This window comes from Dermacentor silvarum, chromosome 10 (assembly GCF_013339745.2).
Source record: "Dermacentor silvarum isolate Dsil-2018 chromosome 10, BIME_Dsil_1.4, whole genome shotgun sequence".
Taxonomy (NCBI): Eukaryota; Metazoa; Arthropoda; class Arachnida; order Ixodida; family Ixodidae; genus Dermacentor; species Dermacentor silvarum.
In genome coordinates this window covers 10402008-10422814 of record NC_051163.1, presented here as the reverse complement: position 1 = coordinate 10422814, position 20807 = coordinate 10402008, and the positions used below count along the sequence as shown (strand labels likewise).

The 20807-nt window shown below is 49.2% G+C and overlaps 1 protein-coding gene across 1 annotated transcript in view; it reads left to right on the top strand.

Annotated features, from left to right (window-relative positions):
* Window positions 1-20450, top strand: part of LOC119466608 (transcription factor glial cells missing 2-like) — a 28643-nt gene extending 8193 nt beyond the window's left edge. Inside the window, exons 2-8 of the mRNA XM_037727127.2 lie at window positions 1037-1286; window positions 2997-3217; window positions 14680-14788; window positions 16777-16922; window positions 17747-17874; window positions 18248-18346; window positions 19864-20450. Of these exons, the coding sequence (XP_037583055.2) occupies window positions 1037-1286; window positions 2997-3217; window positions 14680-14788; window positions 16777-16922; window positions 17747-17874; window positions 18248-18346; window positions 19864-20113 (1203 nt within the window). The 3' untranslated portion in view covers window positions 20114-20450. The remainder of the gene's footprint in view (window positions 1-1036; window positions 1287-2996; window positions 3218-14679; window positions 14789-16776; window positions 16923-17746; window positions 17875-18247; window positions 18347-19863) is intronic.
* The last annotated feature ends 357 nt before the right edge of the window (window positions 20451-20807 follow it).

Genomic DNA, 20807 nt, shown 5'->3' with positions numbered 1-20807 from the left:
CTGCTAACCACGACGCCGAGCAGTTATAACTCGCGAACGCATGCGACAACGGCGAGCCGAGGAGGCGGCGTTGCGGGCAGAACAGCGTCAACGTGGCAATGGTGGGAGCACGTTCACTGGGGCCAACGCCGGCTTTCGGCGGGAGTTTCTCGAGCGGCACTTTGGCTTCCTGGGACGAAACATCCACGTTGAAATGGCGAAGTGGAACGCAAGCGCCAATGTTGGGCGGATGCTGCTAACCACGACGCCGAGCTAACTCGAGATATCGAACGCATGCGACAATGGTGAGCCGAGAAGCCGGCGTTGCTGGCATAGCAGGTATGACGCAGAGAACGACGTCACTAACAGTGCTGCCAATGGCGCGCGCGCTAGAGAACGACGTTCGCCGGGGCCAACGCCCGCTTTCTCTGGGAGTTTCTCGAGCGGCACTTTGGCTTCGGTTGCGACGAAACGTCGCAACCGTCGCAGCCCACAACGCCGCCTCCTCGGCTCGCCGTTGTCGCATGCGTTCGATATCACGAGTTAGCTCGGCGTCGTGGTTAGCAGTATCCGCCCGCCATTGGCGCTTGCGTTCCACTAGAAACACAAACATGTAACCAATAATTGAGAAACGCTTCAATACAGCGTCGCGATTAACCCACTGCCAAACACCTGGGCCGCACGTTTCAGCTTCGCTGGTTAACCATCTGCACAGAGTGCTTGGGCGGTTTTTTTTTTTTTTTTTTTTTAAGTATACCCGTACAGTCAACCACACAATATCACGGACCATGAAATCTGAGAAAAAGCTGCATATATCCGCAGCCTCATAGTGCAGCCTGGTATTTGCATTTCGGGTCTCGACTACAATATGCTAACAACATTGTCGTATGCAGTTTTACTGGCTACTGCTACAGGTTGCGCGGAAATTGAACGGTTTCTGAGATCCCCTGGTCCGTAAACTTTTGGGGTTGACTGCATAACATACTACATAAACATTTGGGAACTATCTTTTGCCTATAGTACCCTACTAGAAGAAGCAGTATCTGGTGCTGCGCAGGTGAGCCGCTTCGACGAGTACCAGGAGTGGGCGGACGGTCACTGCCGCTACGTGTACCGGCCCGACTGCGACGAGGCCCGGCGACACGCTTCGGGCTGGGCCATGCGCAACACCAACAACCACAACGTGCACATCCTCAAGAAGTCCTGCCTGGGCGTGCTCGTGTGCAGCCTGAGGTGTTCATCCGAGACTGGTCACCGCGTTCACCTGAGGCCCGCCATCTGCGACAAGGCGCGCAAGAAGCAGCAGGGTAGGTACTCAACCATGTATGAAAAAGGTCATGCTTAACAAAGCCGCTGCTGTGCTTTGGGTGTGCTTTAAGAGGAAGGTTTAGCTCAAGCTCGCCGACTCTGATTTCCCTATTCAAATAGATGTGAAACGCAGAAATGCTTTTATGAGACAACTGCTTGTACTGCTGATTGTATACTGCTGCTTTTGTAATTAGGAGGTGAGAGCTTTGTCAAGATGCATAATGAGCAGGGGTTTTCTTTTTTTTCACCTCCTTTGTTCTGTACTTTCAGAACACAAAATAAACTATTTGTCCATATAACTATTTGCTTAACTCTCCTCGGATCCACCAGCATGTTGCCCATTTCCAGTGCAGTGCATAGTGCAGCTTCCAGTGCAGCTTCGACACCAGCCTTAGAGCTATTATTGAAAAGATGTGTCAAAGAAACGTTACCTGCAGCCAAGTTGTGGCTGCACTAAGTGAAACATTCTTTATAGTGGTCGACATTTACATATATCAATGGTACAACGATACGCGAAGTGGTCGCGCACTAATATCATTAAAGATTCCTGGTGAGTAATTTTATTACCACAAGTGTTCGTTGTCCTCTGATACTTAGGGAATGAGGCATGTTTGGTTGCCTAAACTTAAGCAGAATGAGTGGATGTGATATAATACAGAAGACGAGACCAGTACGTTTCCTGTGCTCTGTTCGTGAACATATCAGTGCAATAGTGCTTCACCCAGTGACGTTTCTTCAGTTATACATTTCTATTCGGTGTATCGTTATGGCTTTCTTCCAGTTCATTTAGACCTTGAACCAACTACGCGCACTATATAAAATCAGCAGCATCGGCAACACGCAGAACTGTTGTCGACGCCAACGGCGTTTTGCCCGCGTTCGCTCAAAATGCGTGCGGCGTTGGTGACTGTTGCCGGAGCCTCTGATATAAATAGGCACTGCGTTCCGCAGCTAAACGTCGCCTCCCTTCCCTCCCCCTCCCCCACGGCCTCTCGCTCGTCTGAAGAAGGCGCGTTTGCTCTACATACATGGTGATTGTGAAGGAGAACAGAGACGCCTACTTCTGCAGCCCTTAAGCGAGCACGGCGCAGAACGCGCGTTTGTTCTCCGCCGTGCGTTCACTCCCCGTGAAAGAGGCGCCCCTCGCGCCCTTTCACTCGCACATACAGCGTTCGGCGCGCGGCGACGATTTCTTCTCCAAATGACGTCATACGGAACCTCACGGCGACGGCGACGGCGACGGCGACGGCGACGCCGACGGCAGAAATCTGCTTTTGAGTGTCCATATAATTGCTATCGCAATAAAATACCATTAGCCAGTTCCTCGACACTGAAGTCCTTCTGCTTTGACCATCAGAAGCGAATAAGACACACGAAGGTTAACGTCTTACTTCGACATTAGGTTTAGTATCACTGCAGTATAGACTAGTCCCTGCAGTACACTACTCTCCTAGCTATAGATTTAATCACTCATTTGCTTATTTCACTTCAGTGTCAGCTGACTACATAGTTTATTGTGCAAAACTGAGGACAGGTTATCTAGACTGAGATGAGCGTTGGCACCACGTGAAGAACCTCGTTCAGTGTCACTAATCATCGTTTGGCTGCCTAACTTGTTGGAAAATCTGCTTGCGAACGTACTGGTGAAAAAGTGCTTCAAACCGCAATGTAACCCTACATAATAAATATCGATTCACGTCACTACGCAGGCAAACCTTGTCCAAACCGTCGCTGTCCTGGCCGGTTAGAGGTGCAGCCGTGCCGAGGCCACTGCGGATACCCAGTGACTCACTTTTGGCGCCACACCGAGCAGGCGGTGTTCTTCCAGGCAAAGGGTTTGCACGACCACCCGCCACCCGAACCTAAGGCGACGGCCGAGGCTCGCCGAGCACTCAGGGCCAAGCGTGCGGGACTGCCTGACCCCACCAAGGTGAGCCATCGGTCCGTAATGTATAGCGTGGAGACACACGTTCACTTATAGCCTCGGTTTTCGTTTCGACACCGAAGTGTCCTTGTACTTCAAAGGAATCGTCCCATCCGCGGTCAATCTTTATAACATTTGCATGAGGCGCACAATTTCTTGACTTCCGTTGCACCGGTGTGCATTGTTGCTTCGTTGCTGATGAATCCGCATAAGTCGCAGTGCTGTAACATGCAGTTGCAAGGCGGAAGTTGTTGTATTCTTATATGATAATGATTTAGCCTTGTTTATAAAGGGTATTGAATAAAATATGTCTCCAAAGAGATGAGCACTGCGGTAAGGATATATATATATATATATATATATATATATATATATATATATACATAACTGTTGTTAAGACATTTTGTGTAATTTGCAGCCACTGGTGCTATATATATAGACATACACTTGACTACAAAAAGGTGGATGGGTAGAATAAGGCTCTAAACCTGCAGAAGGATCAACCTGCACTGACGTACCCTTCGTTATTCGCACAGGCACTGACGGGATTACCACGTTTCTTTCTTTTTTCAGGATATCTGTGCTCAAAAACTCACCAGTGGCTGCAAATTACACCAAATAACATAACAACAGTTCGCGTAGCCAGTATGTAACTAATTTATGCCAGAGAGCTTGCTCGCCAAGTAGCTTGATACGTCATATATAGCAAGTGCAGGTCAGTGAAGTGTCCTCGGGCCTCAAGTATATATGACGTGCTCGTTACCCTTGTCTCCTTATTTGACGTGTGCAAATATGTGTCACTGTCGTTAACATGCACTTTTCTGTGTCTATATTATTTTCTGCTGCATCCATACTTATGAAAAGAGAGCGTGTGCTCTGCGAATTAAGTCTCAGTGACTCGTCTCTTTCGATTCATTATAAACGCCCATTACGTTTTCCCTCCACCTTTAAGCGGAATCTCTGGAAAGAAGAAAACAAGCAAACAAGCAACACCTCCCAACCCCCTCCCCGTAGTCTACTTTGTAGAAATGCTTCCGGCAAACTGTAACTGCTAGAAAGACACCGCGATTTGAACAGCTAAGCCCGTCCGTGTGCTCACACAAGCCTTTCCGAAAGCACGTGTCATTACGGGCAAGTGTCCATTACAGCGATTTTCGAACGACGCCACAGATCTGGCCCCCGAAGAAGACCGTCTTCGACTTGGCGCGCAGTAATGGTGACCTAGCCGGCGGATATCGACCGGCGCGCGACCTCCGCTCAAAGTGGGCAAAGGGCGCCGCCGACGCCGTCCCGGGTCCAGGAGACCTGTCCTGGATGGGCGAGGGGCAGTCGGCGCCGGCGTTCGAGGAGATCGCGCGCGAGCAACTTGACTTTCGAAAGCCGCGGCGGCGGTGGCTGGATGGGCGCAGCTGCTTCGGTCGCTCGGGTATATTACTCCACTTCAGTAGATACGTGCAGCATTGCGAATGTTACTACAAGACATGCTGAGGCAGTCACTCGCTCGTGGGAGAAAGTAACATGCATAGTATTGTAGAAAACAAGTCAGGCATTATACTGTCCGAGCTTCTTTAATGCAAGCGTCTGTACATGCTCTGCACATGCTTAATGCAGCTGAAGGCACTAAGACGCAGTTTTTTCGGCTACGGGTATCGCTCACTTCTGATTTCGTTGTTCGCGTATGAAGTGTCTCATTTGTGTTTCAATCGTACTTAACGAGCCATACGTCCTCCAAGCGGGAATAGAACATAAACAATATGCGCTCGCATACGCATATCTCTACGGGCTTCTTAAGAACAATGTGATGTAGTTAGGATAGTCGGTGCGAAAGAATTTTGAGGGAGAACGTCGCAAATACTGGGCTCGAGGAGAGAAGGGCACAACGCAGTGGTGCTGTGTACTTGTGTTGCGTACTTCCGTCCAAAACAGCCCTTCTTGCCCTCGGGATCTAGTCTCTCTGTGTCGCTCGTCTTAAACATGTTCCACAGGCTCTGCAGTACTGCACGATTTTACCGTGACGACGCCTTATAGGTCTCCACCGCAGCGTATTTTGTTGCTGCGAGGAAGCTGCGGCAACAGCTCGTCGCCGTTCGTCGAGCGAGCAGCGATCGGCGGTGGTCGCCCGAGCTCCATTTGTCAGGAAGGCGGGAGGGGGGGTTCGGCCCGTCTCACGCGCGGAGGGGGCAGACGACGCGCAAACAAGCGCCCATTTGCCTCTCAAACGGAGCGGCTCCCGTTGAAAAATGACCGCCTTCCCATTCCCGGTATAAACGGCCTGCCGCCGCGTCCTCGCTCTCGCCTTGTCTTCGCCGAATAGGCCCGACCGGAACGTCGTCAGTCGATCACTCGGCCTTGCCTACCGACGCGATCTCGCCCCGCCACTCACGACCCTTCCCCCCATCGCTGCATATATGCCCTCTTGGTTCTCTCCTGGTCTCGCATCTCCGCTCACGCCTGTTTCGTTGCAAAAGTGGCGCGTGTGTGCGCTGACGAAACTGGGCGGCAAGGATAGAAAAAAATAATTGTCACGGTCTGTTTGTCCGCGCATCAGGATGGTGAAAAGAGCGGGAAGGTGGTGTCGTGCCTGACGACGTGCGTTTCGCTTCGAGCGTATTCGTGGGAAGGGAAGCCCACTGAGGTCGCAGTATCAATCTGCGCTGATCACTCTGCGCGGCTGTTTCCGTATAGTGACGGACGTCGCCGCGCGCCCTCACGTTTGTACGCTATACGGTGATGCCGATTCAGGGTCGAGTTCCCTACCTCTGCTTGCGGAAGTAAACGCGTGTCCCGTGATTTATTTCATTTTCGAGAGTCACATACTCCCCTTTCCCGTGCATTACATTTACTTTGATTGGGCACGAGCAACTGCCGAAACTGTCATTCATTGGTCTATCGTCTTGGCTTATTGCACACACACACATATACAAGACCAAGGAAAGCCTGTAGGAAATTGAACTATTTTTGATTCGAAAGCATCAAATTGAGCAAAAACTCCGGCGTCTGTAGCAGCGAAATGGCACCTAAATTCCCATTAGCTGCGACGCCACGTCACAAGCGCGCCTCGACGGAGCAGAGCGGGCGAAAGGGAACACCTGCTGGGTTGTTAGCGCGCCAGGTGTTGCGCGAGGGGAGAGGGCATCGCCGCGACGCCACGTCACCCTTGCACTCGCTCTCGGAAGCCAGCTCGCGGTCCGTATCTCTCGCTCCCCTACTGGGCTTAGCTGGTTCGTGCGCCAGCCGGCCTTGGTGACCGCTGCGGCTTCCTCGGTCTCTCGTCGCGCAGGGCGACGGTGCTATGCGGCGTTGGCAGCGCAGGCTGCTTGCTGGCTAGGGGAGCACGTACTGCTATGGTACATTATACTCGCAGCGCAAAGCTCGAAGGACTGCTCAGCGGCGTTCAATTGGACATTAATGCTTTCACATTCACAACTCATAAATGCTTACGTGACCGCGTATTTCTTTATTTTACCGTCTAATTAATTGTGCTATTTAAGTTTGCGATAGGCTTTATAGAATTAAGAAAGGAAAGGGGAAGTGAACGCACCAGGCTTGCGGCGTGCGATACTCCGCCAATCGAACTACTGCGATGGTTTTCCTTCCTTTAAAATTCTCGAGTGCTTATGTCCTAGGAGCATAAATACTTATGTGTACTCACTTATGTAGCTTCCTTGTGTACTTAGTGCACTTGTGCACTAATTAAAGATATTATATCTTTTTTTACTGCGTAGAGAAAGTGATGCCAGCTGGAGAGTCCCAGGGTATCTTAGCTACCGTGGGCCAAGCTATTCAAAAAGCTGGATTTTTTGCACGAGCGAAACTAAAGACGTTTTTTTTTACGGACAAATTAAGGAGCCACCAGTATATTTTTGTTGACCATACTCAATTAGCTAAGTAAAGATAATAATCTAACACGTTAGTTACTGTCCTGATTGAGAAGACGTCAATTAAGTAGCTATAGACAGCAATAAGATAGACCGGACTGTGATGTTTTCAGAAGCATACAGCACACATACAGCAGCATACAAGCATCATGATTAATTTCTTTCAGCTGAAAAAGTACCCCGGTGAAACATGAAAACTACCACGTTACACGGCCACGCGCTCTAGAAAGCAGCGCCCTAATACAGGCTCACTGGCTACGAAATGTATTGCGAAAGGCAATGCGGCGTAAAAGATAACTGCGCTCGCACTCTTTCCACGACGCACGAAGAGCTATCGCGGCGTTCTTCCGTCCAACACCAAAGCGAAGCGCTATCTCTGGAGGGACGCAGCAGATAAAGCGGTAATTCTCCCACTGAGGGATAGAGGTTCAATTCCACCACCTTACTTAAGTATGAGCTATTTGGCAAGACAGCAGCAACACCTAGCAGCCCCCGCAGCCCCGGTCAGGAAAGTCCGAGAGGAGTAGGAAAGAAAGGGAGGACGCAGAGATGTTAGCCAGAAGAGCGTCTCGTTGGCTACCCTACCTTGGGGATGACAAAAAGGGAATAGAAAGATGAGAGAGCGAGAGAGGTGGGGGAGAGGTCCGGGAGGGTTCGCAAAGAAAGCTTCGCTTTAAAATACCAAGACACATACAGGATGATGCGCAATGTGTGTGATCGCGCTTCTTTGTTCCTTGCGTGCTACGTAAGAACTTCGCAGCACAACTTAGTCATGTTCAGGAACCAACTAACCTACACGCAATCGTTAGCCAGTTGTGGGCGTGGCCACAACTTTGGAAACAGACTCTCAAACAGACTTCGCACTCGATAATGCAGAATGCAAGCTTTACCTTACAAAAGCCATTCCGATACGAAAGGAGTACGCATTTGAAAATGCTACTCCAAGCCATAGACGGATTAGAAGTGTGCAGTCCCGTCGTGGAAGGTTGAATGGAATACGAAGCTGTAAATTAGGGTCCAGGGCATGAAGGCGTGCACTTGTGAAATCGGAGGAATTCCATTGCATCAATGTTAGTTCACGCGCAAGCGCGGAAAGTTTTTTCGCTGCGTCGGCTCTCGAAAGAGGAATGGCAACGCAGTTGACACCGTCATGAGCAGATCGGGCCGCTGCGTCCGCTCGATCATTGCCATGTATGCCACAGTGACTAGGCAACCACTGATATATTATATTGTGCCCTTCATCAATTATGCGATGGTGTACTTGTCTTATCTCTGCGACGAGCTGCTCATGTGATCTATGGCGCAGTACTGAGAGTAAACTCTGTAGGGCTGCCTTGGAGTCACAGAAGATTGACCATGGATGGGGTGGTTCCTCCAGAATGAAATGAAGAGCCGCACGGAGGGCTACCAGTTCAGCAGCTGTTGTTGATGAGACTTGTAACTCTCCCACTGAGCGATAGAGGTTCAATTCCGACACCTTATTGAAGTGTGAGCTATTTGGCAAGACAGCAGCAACACCTAGCAGCCCCCAGCAGCCCTGGTCAGGATGTCCGAGAGGAGAAGGAAAGAAAGGGAGGAGGCAGAGATGTTAGCCAGAAGAGCGTCTCGTTGGCTACCCTACAGTGGGGATGACAAAAAAGGGAATAGAAAGATGAGAGGTGGGGGAGAGGTGCGGAGGATTCTCAAAGAAAGCTTCGCTTTAAGATACCAACACACATACAGGATGATGCGCAATGTGTGTGATCGCACTTTTTTGTTCCTTGCGTGTTACGTAAGAACTGTGCAGCACAACTTAGTCATGTTTAGCCTACACGCAATCGTCAACCAGTTGGGGGCGTGACCACAACTTTGTAAACAGACTCTCAAACAGACTTCGCACTCGATAACGCAGAGTGCAAGCTATACCTTACAAAACCACGGAAATCGCACTTAATTTATGCTCCATCTTTCTTAAAGTATTTCGTTAAAATATGGACGGTCGAAAGCAAGATTAGCCTTGATTTAGTATTGCCTTCGACAGCCTCTGCATGTTAGCAGTTCTGTTAGTAATGTGCGTTTGTATGGGTTGGTATATGCGTTGTATGGGTAAGCTTGCCACCTGGTTTTCGGCGGAAGTTCCTCGCATGAATAATTGTGAAATCCGAGGTCAAATGGAAATCTTAGCGAGCGAAAAGGATCGCGATAGTGCGAATACGCACGAAAGTCACTTTTTTGTTGTTTTAAACGGCAGCGCGACCACAAGCTACAAGCATGTGACATCGCACGCTGTTGCACTCACCGTGGGGCTTAAAGTGGGGCTTAATAAAGAAATAGATTGTAAGCATCAATTATCTTTTAAAGATCGTATTATTTATTTTCATTTTTATTTTATTCGCTTTTATTTTCTCAGTCAACGTTGAATTAAATGCACACATTTGTAGGACCAATAACAAAATTTTATCTTAATGGTCCAATCAGGAGGACATGATACAGCAACTTCTGTAGCTTTAACAAAAATGTGTAAAGTTATTACAAAGCCATTAATCAATTACGTCAATGAAAACAATTCGCACAATTTCTAAAGAATAACAGCGTAGTGAAAGTAAAATAATATACCACTGAAAACGACATCTGCCATCAAAAACAGATCACTACTGTGTAGTGAACTGTAGTATAGGTGTGTATAGATGAAACAAGGAAAAAAAAAACGCACTGCGTTGAAGGTTACTCCAAGATTGTGGCGAAAGTAGAACACGCGTAAGGACAAAAGGAAGAAAAAGAAATGCAAAAGGGTAAAAGCTATCTTAATCAGAATGAACATCATTATAACTACGCCGCTTCTTGAAGATAGCGGATCTCGTTGTTGCAACACCGTTTTCTGGATCTGAGTAGCTCTAAGTTGTATACGACCTGTAACTCTGTACATGCGCAGCGAACAACAACAGGCGCATAACACAAGCGCTGGGTAAAAGCTAATAACCGCGCACTATAATGTATTTTCCTTCTCCCGGACTTTCAAGATCAGCATAAACATGAAGTTTGAGAAAGCAAACGCTTCTGGGAGCGCGATCTGTGTGCATGTTGCTCGAAGCCGCAAAGAGGATGGAAAATTGGGCGCGTCAGACTGCGCACAAATGGTGTGCGCACTTTACATGCGTAAAATGAAAGCGCGTTGTACTAGAAACTGCGAAACGCACAGACTGGGCAGTAGGACTTATTACTCGTGTAGTTGTTCCTCTCGTTTCAAGTTGATTATTTGCGCCTTCTTGCGTGTGTTCCGGCGCTCTTAGACCGCATTCGAAGCCTTTTGAAAGACGGCAGCAGCGGTACACTTCGCCCATGACAGAGGATTCACGATCGCGGTGTTCCGTGAGCGAATTCCTCTGTACGATGCGCACGCACACACAGGAAACGCTTCTGCCGCTGTTCTCGCTATTGGGAGCTGCGCGGACGCACGCGGAGACGGCGGGAGGCAGAGGGCAAACTAAATTGCCACCCATTAGCATTATTAGGTTTCGGTCCGGTCCACCCCCCCTTCCACCCCCCACCGGACCCCGCGACTAATGACGCCAAAAATGGGCCACTTAGCAGCGAATGCGCGCCACGCAGGCGCCGCGGAGCGGCCGCAACCGGCGGCGTCGGCGCATGCGCACTCCGGTCCTCCCGCAGCGCCTCCCGCGGCATCTACGTGCGTTTGGTTCAGAGTCGGGCTGATCGTTGCAGCGCTTGGGCGTTACGTGGGCCTATACTGGCGTCTCTGCCCTATCTTTCTTTTATATGCAGGCGGGAAAAACACAGTGGGGCGAGCCTATTTGCGCATGGGGTGCAATTAGGAGCCGAAAATTGACGTGTTCTATGACGCTTAGATCAGGCCATATTGGTAATTTATCTGCGGTGTTCGGCAACGTGACTCATAATGTTGGGTTCAATATGCGACACAATATGTAACCGACGTTCAACCAATGATTGCTTCATAAGTACGAGTCTGGACTAGAGCACTGCACGGGCCGATTTTTGCGGCCCGGGCCCGGCCCGGGCCCGTTTTTACATTGGGCGGCCCGCCCGAGCCCGATCAAAACTTTTATGGCGAGACCCGGGCCCAGGCCGGGCCCGGAAATAATCTACGTTACCCGCCCGGCCCGGCCCGCCACCCCTTTACCTTAAGCCCGAGCCCGGCCCGAGCCCGGCTCGAGACCGGCCCGAACCCGGCCCGAGACCAAAAAATACATGTTTTTCAGAGTTGAGAAGCCCGAGAATAACTCGCAGAAAGCCCGAGCCCGGCCCAGGCCCGCGTCAAAAAACCCGAGCCCGGCCCGGGCCCGGGTCAAAAAGCACACGCCGTGCCCGAGCCCGACCCGAGCCCGGGAAAAAAACTGCTCTACCCGGCCCGGCCCGGGCTTTCGGGTAAGCCCGAGCCCGTGCAGTGCTCTAGTCTGGACTTTTCTTGGCGATGATCACTACGAGGTTTGCTTTGTTGGAGGATAATGCTCGTAAGAGCATTCGATTCAGTGGTTAGGCCAATTCTGGCTCTTGAATTCAATCCTGGTCACGACATGTTAAACTGAACGATGAAGCTCTGGAGACTGTTTATTACGACTGTGGGAACAGGACTGGTGCATGCGCACCTGGTGTGAGCCTCCTCTCCGGCTCGCCGTCTTCTTCCCGTTGTCTCCAACGATGAGTGTTTCTTGTCATATCTTACCTCAGTGTACCAAACCTTGTGCCTCTTTGTCTCACTGCACACCACCATTACCATCGTCGTCATAATCGCAATCATCATCATCCCAAATCCAATGCTGAACGAAGGCATCTTCTCCAAATGCCCAATGGTGTATGGACTGTTCGCTTCACTTTGCTGAGCGCTTGTAGCCTTAGCCTTACGGGGGAGGGGGGGGGGGGGGGGAGCCATTGAATTTTTACTTGCTTAGGGTCTTATGAGCCACTGCTGATGATGGAAAATTTTGTTCACGGACAGGACACGATAAATGCCGACCGCCGAGAGGCCAACAGCTTCGCTGTAAAACTGCAAGGCCTCACACAACTCCTCTAAAGAGATAAAACACCAATCCGGGGCTCTCATTTCAAATCACCTCAATCAAAGTGCCGAAGTGTCTCGGTGGAACCGGGCGAAAATCATGCCGCAATAAAGCATACCGAGCGAAAGATCGCAAAATGCCACTCCAGTGACTAAAGAAAAGAGCAGAGTAATTTATCGACTCAAGCGTGGTATGGATGTGCTTTTGGAGCAGTGATTTCTCAATTTCGAGGCCTTTCTACTGAGATGAAATTAAATAAAACGCGCCGAAGCGGAGGACGAAGCATCGCCCGTCCAGCTGTGCTTCTCACAGACATCGTGCACGCCGCCGCTCCATGTGAACTTCAGAACACACAGAGCGGCGTCTGATCGCTGATGAGGTGCAGCGTTACTGAAGCTATGAGGTACGCCGACGCGGTCTCTTCAGCGCGCAGAAGAAAATAGCGCCACATTTCGGAGCGGGGTCTTTAATACTAAATGGGAATACTCGTGCCACGCTGTTAGCTGTTCTTCCGCACTAAAACCTCCCCAGGGATGAAAACCAGTTGGGGAAGGGCGAAAGAAGATCGTCAAATACAAACAGTGCAGAAGGAACCGTGGACGAAAGATCTTGTCAGCTGTGTTGTCTCGCGTTGCCCGATTCTTTCGTCCACTCTTCTTTTCGTGCTGTTTGTTTTCTACGATGTTAGCCAAGCGACTCGAACAGCTTGCTGTTTTCAAAAAGAAAAGAAAGAAAGAATAAGGTCCAGTTAATACAGTTAAGCAATTTCTGAAGGTTATGGGACGCATACAGTTTGTGTGTAGAAGCAGCCATTGGTCGCCAAGCTCGCGCCGCCACTCGCAAGCTTCAGCTGCTTGTTTATCGGGGATGATGCGAGGGTTTGTAAACTCGACATCGCAAATTTCAACCCGCTCGGGTTGGCAGGGGCAGTCCGCGACAGGGTCTTTCCTCTCTTATAACTAGAGAGGAAATCTCGTAGTTCGTGTAATTCGCTTGCAAACCACAATTACTCGCGTGCGTGCGCGTACTCTCTATTATATGTCGCACTTACGTATTGACTGCATTTACTGCTCTTAGCGACAGCAGACGAAGTAACACACAGCTAGTTCTAATAGCCCCCGCTGTCTTGATTGCCCTGCATCGGGTACAGTTTTCGTACCGCTGCACGGAATAAGCGCGACCGAGATGGCGCGCTGTGGTTCGGCGCGCTGCCGCTTGCTGCTTGCAGTGCGGACAGCGTCAGCGTCGTAGCGTCGCAGCGACCGATGGGGTCGCGCGAGCGCTTTGATCTCTCGAGCGCCCGCAGGGTTATGTTTGCTCAGCCTGATGAGCTGGCCGTGTCTCCTTTCTCCACGCCGACCGAAGAGTATAGCGCTCCGCTCGGCTCTTTCCCATAGTACGCTCGGCTACACCGCACAGCTGACGCTGCCGACGCCCATACGAGGCCGCTGCTGTGTAAGCGCCCACGACCACGTATAAGCGGCAGAAACCACATGGAACGCCGTTCGCGACGTGTAATCGGTACGGCGTCTCGGCGCGTCCATTTTTACATTGAGCAGTGGTTATCGTACTATAGGCTAAGCGCGTTGTGTACAACAAGGTTCACGCTTAAATCCATAACCACATAGAACTCATTTCAGCCGCGATCAGAAAAGCGCCTGTCCCATCACAGAAAATGGTGGCGCTCAAGTCGGATGACGTCACGCGGGAAATACGCCACAAGTGCATTTCTTTGATGCCTTTTGCAAATTATTTTGTACATATGCCTTGAGGCAAGTCCGCCGAATAAAATTAACGTACATTTCTATATGGTTGGCTTTCTATTATGAAAAAGAAAGTAGTTTATTCGATTCCAGGTTGTTACGGTACAGGCAGACCATGACATTTTCGAAACGTATTCAAGGTTATACTAGAGTCCTTCGATTTTCACTGCGCGCCGAAGCGGACTGAAATTTGTCTGGAAGGACTCTGGTTATATAAAGCAAATCACACGAGGCATTACTACAATAGTAGCGAACAGCGATAATTGGTATTGGTTCATTTGGGAAAAGACCAGAATCGCGTAATACTGTCTGCATTATAACATTGGTTAATTGCTTTCTAACGCTAAAGCACACAGGGCATGAAATTTTTGGGTGTGTGGCATTTCGCTATACGGTTTACCAGGTGCAATCTTGCGTAAATCACTGCATCTATGCACGCAAAGCGATTAAGGCGGTGCGAGCGACGGCACAGAAAGGCTTGCAAATATAAATTTGTTGCCATTTGCAAAAATGTGGCTAAATCACAAATACACTGTAAATGCATCTTACGAGTCCTGGATTGTCTAGGAACTAGAAAACAGTCAACGTTCAAAAATTAAATAGAGAGAGAGGAAAAAAAGGAGGGGGGGGAGGGTGTCACGGATTTATCCATGATTATGCAAGCAATAGAACTATAGCTGCGGGAGAAAACCCCGTATTTTGTGGTTTTGTATTTTCAGTTAAGGCGTTTTCCAAGACTGCGCTTGAATATAATGCCGCACTTGCTTCCTCATGAATCACGTGACCTTCCATTTCCAACGCGGGGCATGCAGGTCCAGCGCTCGGCGAGGGAGTGGCGCAGCCCGCTGGACGGGCTCCTCAAGGTGCCCAAGCCGGAGACCGCAGTGCAGCCATTCTTCCACCGGCAGGCAGCGCCCATTGGTTAGTGGATGTACTCACGCCATTTATGGACGCACATTTCACAGGCCGATAGAAGAAAGACTTGTCCGAATTGTATTCGGTTCTACAATCGCATATTCGAAATATTCAAATATTCTTTTCTAGCAAATATAGCACAGGCTATCTGTGGTTTTTGAAGAATTTTTGGTGAAAGACCTCTGCGGGTGGCGACTATATTGACACGCGTACATTATCTTTTTCCAGTGACACTTTTTCACCGGCTGTGGTAACTGCTGCAAAGTTATCGCTCAGCGCATGCAAGACGCGCCTTCATGTATCGGAACTCTCTCGAACGCGATTCTATGCATCCATTCTCTCTCTTCTTGTATAGCGAGAGACCCTTCGACAAATCAGTAAGCAAGAAAGCTGTTGCATGTGTTTTCCTATTTTTAGTTTTCTTCTTTTTTTAACACGCATGACAAATACCCGAAGTAGGCCTCTGTCACTCTGAACAAAACTGAATGCCTTTCCTCGGCTGTCCTATCACAGATATGTCTTCCTAGATACTTTGCGACCTTTTTCGTTATTTCTTTCTAGTAATACAGTTGTGGATTTCTAATGCGTCTGGTCCTTCAGCAAGAACGGTAAGCAAACAGTGCTGCTGTCGCGCTTTCCAACTCATGTGCGTATATAGTGCGTAGCGCTATTTTCTCGTAGTGATCGGTAAGTCCGCGTTGTGCCACGTTAGGGAGTGTATACTCACTGCCAAAATAATGTCGTACTGAAGTGTGTGGGAAAGTGGCGGTCCCGAAGACCCACAGAGGGTTTCCTGCTGAAATTACTAAGGAATCATTGCCATGACGCTGCAATCGTTCAGCTACCATGGCAATGATGGTTATTACATGAATTTGCCTGATCTTCGAGCCACCATAATTTAGACGTTATTGTGGCCTTGTTTATTAAGCTTTATCCGCTGTTGGTCTGAAATTTCGAAGCAATCCTACTTATTGCGCACATGTATAGCCGAATTGTGGCATTTAAAACTCACTATATCTTGCTGAAAATGATGAATTTGCAAAGTCACAAAGTCGCTTGAAACCGTAAGGTTAAAGTTTAGGACAAGTACGTGTACTAACAATTTCACGCGGGCTGAATCGCCATGCTTACAGCACTCATGAATACTATAGCGCCGTCTAGTAATTTTTTGCCGGACAATTTGAAGACCCAGCCACAAGGCCCCAATCCTGGCTAAGCGTTCTTCTTTTTGCACGTGCCACAATACCACTGGGGCTGACCGCTCTAGCAGAACGTAGCACCTTATTCCTACAACTGGAATGTGCAAGTAATGCTCGGGCGCTCGAGAGGTAGTGAGCAGGGCACACTGACTGGGAGGAATACGCGGCGTAGGGTGCAAGTGGATTCTCATGATCGCGCTCCCGATTGGCCAATGCCAGCTGTATGATTATCATCATGTAGTTTCCTACACTAATTACTACAGGGAACTCTAGCGCTAGTGTCTACGGAAGCTGCAAGCATATATGACAGTTATCCAGCTTACGAATGACAGGTGGTACACGGACCTGCCTATAATTATTTTTTCCTTCTGGTCTCAAACAGCTTCGTCACTGTGCTTTTAACTGTGATCATTTCCAACAAAATATCGCATTATAAACGCAACACTCTCCAATAATTATGCATAAGGTGCAGAAACTTATGGCCTTCATACGTTAGGGAAAGATATATCTCTTTGAAACTTACAGAGATAAAGCATATCAAATAACGCTACAAGAACATTTGGAGCTACAAGCATGAACATTAAACAAATCCATCACCAACTCATCATTCGAATGAGCGCTGAATGATCGCTCCGCTAGAGTTCACTCTAGTAATTTTTGTAGGAAACTCTATATGGGTTCCACTCTATGCCCAAACATTTTGAAACCGAGCCTGGAGAAGTGTTTCGTCCTGACTCCTACGAGAGGAAAATACCACTTGTTCATGTGGCATTGCTTCATATATCTCGCTTCCAGTGACGTCACCCGTGGCCCCAGGAGCAGGAAGTGCCAGCCCTGCGGCTAGCGTGTGGCAGTGTTCGTGCCCTCCGTTCGAGTGCCTCTGCGGTGTCTCTACGGCAACGGCAGCGGCTACGGTGGCTTCGACGCCAGACTACCGGCAGGTACGTCACGACATCGTGGGTTCAGGAAAGTAAAAGGTTACATACGAAGGAGTTGAACGCATACTCGAGAAATACGAGTGACTCAGAAACAGCATCATTGGAAGCAACATCTCATTGGGAAGCTATGTTTTCTGTAGGTAGCCGAAAGTCATCATCATCAGCCTATTTTTATGTCATGCACTGCAGGACGAATGCCTCCCCCAGCGATCTACAATTATGACATGTCTTGCGCTGATTGATTCCAAGTTATACCGGCAAATTTCGTAATTTCATCACACCATCTAATTATGTGCCGTCTCGACTGCACTCCCCTTCTCTTTGCGCCCATACTGTAACTGAAACATACCATCGGTTATCTGCCCTACGCATTACATGATGTGCCCAACTCCTCCTAATCTCAACTAAAATAACGGCTAGCCCCGTTTGAGCACTGTCTAATCCACACCGCTGTATTTCTGCCATTTAACTTAACACTTGCCATTTTTTCGCTCCATTGCTCGTTACGCGGTCATTAACTTCTTATCAAGCTGCTTTGTCAACGTCGAAGTTTCTCCCTGATGTGTTCGCACCGGTAGAATACTAGCTTACGGAAAGTAAGTAAGTACTACAAGCTAGTACTATCGTAGTTCAAAGTGGTCCTTTCAGTTCTTTAATTAAACACACATATTTATCGATTGGGTGCTTGGGCCTGCTTGTCTCTTACGGTTGCATGCATAGATATAAAGTTTTTCAAACTTCAGTGTAAAAGACGTAATTTTTCAGTTGCTGCTTTCGTCGCTTGCTTCTGATTGAGGGTCTCCAATGCTTCTGTTATAATACGGCAGGCGCCGGACCCGTGCAGTATGGCGACCATGATGTCCTCGGCCATAGAGATGCATGCGGACACGGTCTTCCAGGTCATCGACAAGATCCTCTCGGTCGACGGCAGGCCGCCAGAAAATCGCCACAGCAGGTGGGTACCGAACGCACGCTTTATGCATGCGACATCCCGAAGACTACATATTTCACGAAAATGACGACGTGAAGGGCACGTACACACTTACGGGAACATACGTTTCTTCCCAACGTTCGCTCTCATTTTGGATGTTGATTAGCTATAGAGGCGTCAACGGTGAGTTAGACTTCACGTGTAAGTTGTGAAGCGTTCGAGGCGCACATCGCCATGCGGCCTCAGATTAGATTTATGTACCTTTTTGTTAACTTTTAAGATGACGTTAGCCTTCTGCTTGCAGTTGATTCGTTGACCGCGGTCCACGTACCGAATTGACCCGCAACACGCGCTCGGACCGCGAAGCCTGACCCTCGCTGTGTCACAATCTCCGCAGGCAACCGCCGGACGCGCCGCAGCCGCAGCCAGCGCTCACCGAAGCTGGAGAGGAGGACTACGTACTTACGTCGCTGGACGACCCAGATATTTCCCAGAGGTTTGTGAGAAGATCACATAGATGTATATTTATTCCGAAGAAGCGATCAAGTTGTGTTGTATACATGCAGTCGTGGACTAATGTAGCACGAAGAGAATGAATACAAATCTTTGTGTTCTTTCTTGTATTATGAGCGCATGTGTGCACGTCATCTCTTTCGCGTGTAGCTATAGTTCATCGTTTCGGGTCGAGTTGACTTCATTGTTTTCACACTTAAACGCAATCATTATCGCTCCTTGCCTTCGTTTTCTTCGCGTTCCTCTCGTGCGACATTTACCGATAGAGCGAGCGGTCGGCTATTGTCTTGCAAGTGGTGGAGGTGCGGGAGTTTTAACGTATGGTCCATTCTTCTGATAAGTTTTTTCCTGCTTCTGCATGTGTCAATCGCTGACTCCTATTGCCAGCACTTTGACGTGAAGTTTTCGCTCAGTCTTGAAGCAAGAACATGAAATATTTAAGAGTACCACTGAGTGTTGTCGCTTCTGCCACTGACGCGTACAGAACTGTGTATGACACGAGAAAGGTCGAAGAAACAACATTAACACTGATTTATTCATTGTTCGTAAAAAAAAAAAAACGCTTAACCTTGCACTCGGGCGCGCAACGCTTCAAAACAGTGAAGCTAGGCGATCGTAGCCCAGCATTTTGCGGAAGTGCGCGGGAACTTTTCATCTTATTACTCATGATGATGATCAGATCGTAGCCCAGCATTTTGCAGAAGTGCGTGCGAACTTTTCATCGTATTACTCATGATGATGATCATTTCTTTTCGCGCGTCTCGGACTTAAGGCCGTCTCTGCGCGTTGCATAGCGCAGCTTGCAACACCGCGTTGCAATGCCGACAAGACGTTCCAGCAGACCCACTCCGTGAATGCGTCTCTCTCTCTCGCTCGCTCTCATAGCGCGCAAAACCTCTTCTTCACCTCGCAGAGCACGAGCGTACGAACACGCCAGCTGTGCACGAAGACGACGACGCTCGAACGCAATCATATGGTTCGCATAAATGCATGCACTACAGGCGTGGTTGTATAGTCTAGTGGTTACGACGCTCGCTTTGGGACCGGGGGCACGCGGGTTCAAATCGCGCCTCGGCAAGAAAGTTCATTTTCTTTTCTTTCTTGGTATGTTTCTTACTATGCACCACAAATTACGGCTGGCTTAAACAGCTTTGCTGTTCAAAAACAAATATATATATGGAGCAAGTGGGTGTAACAACGACGGCTACTGCGGCTGCGTCGTTGTAAATCGATCGAACTATCTCGCGACCAGAGAGGAAAAGGAACGAGAAATCTTGCGGAGGCATACGGCAAATGAAAACAGAGTGCAGAAAAAGAGGTTGAATATGTTATGTATACATAATGATTCTGCGCATTACGGACTCTATTCGAGGCCGCCACCTTCGAGCGTGCCTGGCTGCATGACCTCGGTTCTTGCTGCTGCTTTGTCTGCCACCACTGAACCAAACCCAACTACCACAACTCGAAGCCTCAGTCAGCTCCTGTGTCCTTTGTACGCAGGTTCTTCGCAGCCATCGACAACATCCTGCAGGATTACGGCGGTGGCAGCAGCAGCAGCACGGAACACGCTGGCGGAACGCAGCACCCCTACCCGTCGATGGCCGTGAGCCACGGTGTTGCCGTCAGGGTCAGGGAGCCGTCGTCGTCCTCCGACTGCTTGCAGCATCATCACCACCACCACCACCACCACCCACGACCTCCATTCTGGCCACCTCACACCACCGGTTACCCGGGCTCGCAGCTACAGTGACGGCGACCGGTGCTTCCCGCCCGGATCCCCCACCTTAATTCCTGAAGCCCGTCCTTGCCCACCTCTCTTGTCAGTCAGCAGCGCCTGTCATATTGCGCCTCAATAAAGATGCGTTAAGTTTGTTACGAGCGGCCGTATACAGGAACAGTCTGGAGGAATCGCTGGAACACTTAAGCGGGTGCTCCAACCGACTCTGCAGTGTATAGCCAATGGTATAGCTATGTTTGCGCCCACCGAAGTGGCTCAGCGGTCACGGCGTCCGGCTGCTGAACACAAAGTAGCGGTTCGACTACCGGATAATGCAGTCACGTGGATGGCGGTGATGGAGTGCAATAACGCCGACGCACTGAGGGTTCTGCCCTTTAGATGATACCCAACTCAAAGGCAGTATTTCAGCGCTTAGTAGGGACGAGGACAAAGAAGGAGACGTACAAACACAAATAATAGAAGCCTATTCACTACAAAGCACCTTATGACATGGGCACAACTTGAGGACGCGGGAAATCATCAGCGATAATGTATAGGTCGAAAGAGCAAAGCTTTTCATTGGCTGCTCAACTTCGAACGTATCATAGCGGAGTCTGGTAGCTTGGGTTTTGTTACATTCGCCGCCCTGTTAAGTCAGGCTCACCAAATTTATCAGATGTGTTCGGCCTCTACATATCTAGTTTTGTCTTTCGTGTCTTGCTATGCT